The sequence below is a fragment of the Scardinius erythrophthalmus genome (genome assembly GCF_964197995.2).
Source record: "Scardinius erythrophthalmus genome assembly, chromosome: 9".
Lineage (NCBI taxonomy): Eukaryota > Metazoa > Chordata > Actinopteri > Cypriniformes > Leuciscidae > Scardinius > Scardinius erythrophthalmus.
In genome coordinates this window covers 1,528,064-1,534,248 of record NC_138229.1, presented here as the reverse complement: position 1 = coordinate 1,534,248, position 6,185 = coordinate 1,528,064, and the positions used below count along the sequence as shown (strand labels likewise).

Sequence of the window (6,185 nt, the reverse complement as noted above, 5' to 3'; positions counted from 1 at the left end):
CAGACCAGCTCAATCTCACCTCTCGTCATTGCGTCCCACTAACGGGTTGTTTCCAGCGAAGCCGGGAATATTGATGTGGTCCTTTATAACCATCATGTCGCCCACATTAAAGTCCTGGTTCAGTCCGACGGCGGCGTTGGTCAGGAGGACCGTCTCCACACCCAAGAGCTTAAAGACCCGGATGGGCATGGTGGTCTGCCAATACCACAACACACACCAATTGCAATCATACCATAAATAATATCTGAAAAATCATGATGCGTGTCAAAAATACGTCAAAATCAACACAAATATGTCTTGCATAAAGTTTTTGCATTGTGACATTATTTTCAAAAACTTTTAAAGTGGCCGTTTAAGTCTTGATGTTGTCTAGAACAGGTTTTCCTGCTTGAATGTTGATTATTCTCCTCATGTTCTCCATTGTTGCGGCTCCTCTCTTCCCAGTCTGTCAGTAACGCTCTGTTTAGTTCCTGTCTCTATGAAGCCCCTCCTTCTGAAAAGCACACTGTGCTCTGATTGGTCGGCTCGAGCAGTATGTTGTGATTGGTCGAGCGCTTTGAGTGTGTTTGGGAAATGTCCCGCCCCTTTCCATAACCGCCAGTTTAACACACTACTAACTAACTCAACCAGGCGCCGCCCCTTTATTCTGCGCATTAATTATTATAATGAGGAATATTGTGACGTGTTCGTTCCCGGAAGAAACTCAAGACTACAGTGGAGGCGTTTCAGGAGTTCAGAAACACTGACTCTGATATAGAGAAGAACTGGAGCTTCTTCATGATCAAACTGCAACATCACACACTAAACACAGATGAGGATGGAAAAAAGTTGCGGATGAACTAGAGAGACAGCTGAGATGATTATGTAACTCTGTGGTGCAAAGTTTATGTTGTATTGATAAAGATGCCACTGATATTTACATTGAGCAAACACTGCCAATACATGAGGAGCGGCTGTTTGTCATTATTAATATCTTGCCTCCTATTACTGTTATTACTTATATTGATAGTTCCTCCTCAGGAACTGAGCAAACATTTGTCCATTGACGTCAAGAGTAAGTTTGTTCAATGTTATCTGGTCTTTATTAATGTTCTCACAACAGAAACACAATTTATAAAAATGTTACTACTTGTTACAGAACATTCCGAGAACATTTAAAATGAACATTCCCATAATGTTTGCAAACTGATAAAATTATGGCAAGCCGTTTTAGCTTAAAATGTTCCCAGCATTACTTGATATAGTGACAATTCCAATTAGAGTGCTCTCTAAATAGAATTCTAACTAGTAAAATTTTTATTATTAAACTTCTATAAATAGATAGAATTCTAACTAGTAAAAGTTTGATTATTAAACTTGTCTAAGTAGAATTCTTACTAGTAAAAATTGGATTAGAGAGCTCTCAAAATAGAATTCTTACTACAAAAAAATTGTATTAGAGTTCTCCAAATAGAATTCTTACTAGTAAAAACTGGATTAGAGAGCTCTCAAAATAGAATTTTTACTAGTAAAAATTGGATTAGAGAGCTCTCAAAATAGAATTTTTACTAGTAAAAATTGGATAAGAGAGCTCTCTAAATAGAATTTTTACTAGTAAAAACTGGATTAGAGAGCTCTCAAAATAGAATTTTTACTAGTAAGAATTGGATTAGAGAGCTCTCTAAATAGAATTCTTACTAGTAAAAATTGGATTAGAGAGCTCTCAAAATAGAATTCTTACTACAAAAAAATTGTATTAGAGTTCTCCAAATAGAATTCTTACTAGTAAAAACTGGATTAGAGAGCTCTCAAAATAGAATTTTTACTAGTAAAAATTGGATTAGAGAGCTCTCAAAATAGAATTTTTACTAGTAAAATTTGGATAAGAGAGCTCTCTAAATAGAATTTTTACTAGTAAAAACTGGATTAGAGAGCTCTCAAAATAGAATTTTTACTAGTAAAAATTGGATTAGAGAGCTCTCTAAATAGAATTTTTACTAGTAAAAACTGGATTAGAGAGCTCTCAAAATAGAATTTTTACTAGTAAAAATTGGATTAGAGAGCTCTCAAAATAGAATTTTTACTAGTAAAAATTGGATAAGAGAGCTCTCTAAAGAGAATTCTTACTAGTAAAAATTGGATTAGAGTGCACTCAAAATGCAATTCTTATAAATACAATGAGTAATGCTGGGAATATTTTAAGCTAAAATGGCTTACCATATAAAATGGAATGTTCCCTTTACATTCGCATAACCAAGAAAAAACATTTACTTTTTTTTTTTTTAAACTGCACATAATAATAATGAAAAATAATGTTCTTCGAGCTGCTGTTAATCACAAGAATGTCAAATCACCTTTTGAATGGGGTATCCTTCATAGAGGTGAAACCTTCCCTGCATGCAAACACACGGCTTTCCTTTAAGGGTGCCGAACACCAGCTTGCCAGCATGACCGTGCACTACAGAACACACACAGTTATGAACGTGCAATATTAATAACAACAGTACAGCGGGTTGGCATCAAAGATGAAAGCAGAAATCAATAGTTTGTCTGAACCATAGACTGTAAATAGGTCTGAACTCACCGGTGCTCTGAGGGAAGTTTGGGATGTCGCTGTAGTTGATGACCAGCTGATCTTTCAGCATTTCTGCCAGTCCACCGAGACCCGAGCCACACACGATCCCCACCAGGGGGCGCACTGGACCCTGGGCTAACAGCCAATCAGCTGTGGCCTTGCACTCCTCATAACTGTACCTAAAGGAGAGAATCACTTTTTTTAAAAACTGTGAAATAAATGGTCATTAGATTTATTATTTCATTTTTTTATTAAATAATATTATTAAATTTATTATTAAATAATTTATTTAGTTTATTAGTAAATAATATTAATCAAATTAGTATTAAATAACATTGTTTAATTCATTATTAAATAATATAATTTATTGTATTTTAAATAATGTAATTTTATTTATTTTTAAATAATATTATTTAATTTATTATTAAATAATATATTTTTTCTTTTTATGAAATAATATTATTCAATTTGTTTTTAAATAATGTCATTTAATTTATTAATATTTAATTGTATATTAATGTAATTTAAATGATCTCATTTGTTATCATTATATTTACTTGAGAATGTGTAAGATTTTCATTTTTTTACCCCACTTACAAATGTTATTTTTTAGCTTAAGCTTTACTAAATCGTGTTTTATGCAAAAAAAAAAAAAAAAAAAAATACCACTGTTTACAAGCCAACCTACGATCGCCTTTTATGGACTTAATGTTTAGGAGAGAAAAGTATATATATGACTACTGACTAAATAACAGCCGTCTGAAGACAGTTTGCGTTGGAGTCACTCTGTCTGGCTCATGTTTTTATAACAACAAATCATACATGGCTTAAATCTGGCTTGAATATGATGAAATAAAAAAAGACTGCGAAATAATGGATTAGACAGATTAATGGTTCTTTTAATTAAATTTTCAGAAAGACTCGGTTTGACCCATGCATAAAGGAAACTCCCTCAATTAGTCAACCCTGTAACGGAATCAACTTTGGATGTGACGCACTTTCCATCAAAGATTTTATTAAACTTACTGAATGAGTCAGACTGTCCATTAAACCACGTGTAGTTAATGATGCACATTCGCAAAGTAGTTATATATTAGCAAACAAAACTGATCATTTAGTACACTCATCTGATCGTGATAAGCCTACGTGTTGAAGCGCGCGCACCGGGTTTCCTCAGCATCACACTTGCACGTGCATCTCGACAAGAATTATATTTTATTACTTCACTTTTCATAATTCAAGATCATATATCAAGTATTATATCTAACTGTCCAATATGTTTGTACAGTCTCTGCTCATGTAAATGATCATCATGATGTGGCACACAAATGTCAAATATGAATGTGCGTGTGTGTTTGTGTGTCTGTCAGTGTGTGTGTGTGTGTGTCAAACCTGTTTAACAGGTTCCAGCACAACCTGTTTGTTTAAGTTACTTACATACATAAACAAATAATACAACGATGATATGAAGATGTGTCTAATGTAAGAGTTATAGTTATGACGTATAGACCATAAGCGCGCGAGCCAGCCTATATAACACAGCCTATATATAAAATATGACGCTAAAGTGATTAACATCATTGTTCAAGTTATCAACTCTTAGATTATAACCCTCAAAAGCAACTTTTGTTATCTTTAAGGGTTTTAAAATGCGTGAACTCACTCTTTTGTTGATTCAGGAAACATGTCGATGAGTTTCAGTAAGTGAGGAAGAAGAATAGAATTATAAAGTTGCCCGGTTCAGTTTGTTCGTCTCCGGTAAATGTTCTCTTTTATGCCCTCGATGTTCCGTTAAACTGTTATCTCTGGCTCTGGATGAGTGTGTGTTGGAGGGAATGAGAATGAGAATGACCTTATAAAACGCATTTCCTCCTCCGCCAGAATCTCTATTCATGAGGCACGCGCGCCGCTCATTGGCTGCGCGCGCGGGAGCGGATCATGCGGGCGTTTCCTGAGCGCAATGCTTAGTGACGTCATTCACCGCACCTCTACGAAAGAGGGGGAGTGTGTGAGAAATGTGAAAAGTGAAAAGCATGTTTACTACAGATCTAGAAGATTCTAAAGTCTTACGGAGTATGAAATGTGACCAGTCACATGAGTCCATTTTTTGAAACTGAGATTTAAACATCATCTGAAAGCTGAATAAATCTTTCCATTGATGTATGGTTTTGTTAGGATATGATTTGGTGGAGAGTGAGTTAAAATAATATTATTTAATTTATTATTAAATAGTATGATTTAATTATTATTAAATCATTTTTAGTTTTTTTATTAAATAATATGATTTAATTATTTTTTTGAATAATACTATTTAAGTAATTTTAAATAATTATATTATTTAATAATAAATTCAATTATATTATTTATTAAATGTATTTTATATTATTAAATAATATCATTTAATTTTATATTAATGTTATTTAAATTATCTCATTTGCTATCATTATATTTACTTGAGAATGTGTGAGATTTATTTTATTTACCCCACTAGAACTCACTCTGTATGATTTATAAGCTTGTTTCCTCAGTTTAGGTCCACAGTGTACATGAGTCCCCATGAGTGTGTGTGCATTCAGGTTTAAGTCCCCACCAGGATAGAAAAACACGTCTTCTCTTATGCAGTCCATCGATTTCGAAGATGATGTCACTAGGCGCGTTTCCATTACAGATTTGCGCAAAACTTTCGTGATTTTTTCTAAATGTCGACAAAAAACTATTTCGAAAATGATGGCGTTTCCATTAACCGATGTTATGCGACTAAAACTACATTTTTTCCTCTCGCGATCAGTAAAATCATTCCAGAAACCATGGCAACGGACAGCCACTGCACTGGCCATTATTATTAATGGAAGGAGATATATGTGTGTTTCCAAGCATTAATGATGAGGAACGACCCTTATTATACTGTGAGCGGCTCATATGAGGAGTTTCTGGGTGTTTCTTCCTCAGATCTGCTGCGAGGTCTTGATTTTGGCATTTATTTGAGGCTTAGAATCCATTATTCCTCTAATTCTTTTGTCTTTTATGAATTTAATAAAGAGCTCTGTCTCGTATTCTGTCCAAACACACCGCGTCATCTATGTCAGGTGACATCTACGTCACAATTTCAATTTGCGCAATTTGAAGGGTGATGGAAACGCGGCTATTTCCCAGGTCTCCTGTTGGCTGCGTATATCTGCCCATAGAGGACCTGCCGGGGTAGTGGGAGGTGTGGTGGATTTTTAATAGTTAAAATAGTAAACTGTATATTAAACTAACCATGTTTCTAACATCTAACGTTACTTCTCTTTTTAGGCCTAACATGATAACACTTTGAAACACAATGCACTAAAACGTTCTGTCCTGTTTTTGAATACTGTATGTTGAGTTGCCATTCTCCTTTGACTTTGGTTGTGTGAGTATACAAATTGTGGGAAAATTATGTAATGCAGTGTGACATTTTTGCCATACCTCCTTATTCTATAAAAACTGTTGTATTCGTGTTAGCTGGTGGGATTCTCAATGGAATTTGTCTGAGATCCTCCGCCCTTGCTTCTTCTTGGGGGAGATTCTCTGAGAACTGCTCGGGGAAGATCTCCTGGCCGTGATTAAAACATTTGAAGGACATTTGCTGAGGTCTGTTTGTCAATTA

General features: G+C 34.6%; 1 protein-coding gene across 1 annotated transcript in view; it reads right to left on the bottom strand.

Moving 5' to 3' along the window:
* pnp5b (purine nucleoside phosphorylase 5b) overlaps positions 1 to 4,448 on the bottom strand; it is a 9,934-nt gene extending 5,486 nt beyond the window's left edge. Inside the window, exons 1-4 of the mRNA XM_081374743.1 lie at positions 4,218 to 4,448; positions 2,564 to 2,733; positions 2,334 to 2,437; positions 20 to 195 (exon numbers count right to left, since the gene is read on the bottom strand). Coding sequence (XP_081230869.1) covers positions 20 to 195; positions 2,334 to 2,437; positions 2,564 to 2,733; positions 4,218 to 4,240 — 473 coding nt within the window. The 5' untranslated portion in view covers positions 4,241 to 4,448. The remainder of the gene's footprint in view (positions 1 to 19; positions 196 to 2,333; positions 2,438 to 2,563; positions 2,734 to 4,217) is intronic.
* Positions 4,449 to 6,185: the final 1,737 nt, after the last annotated feature.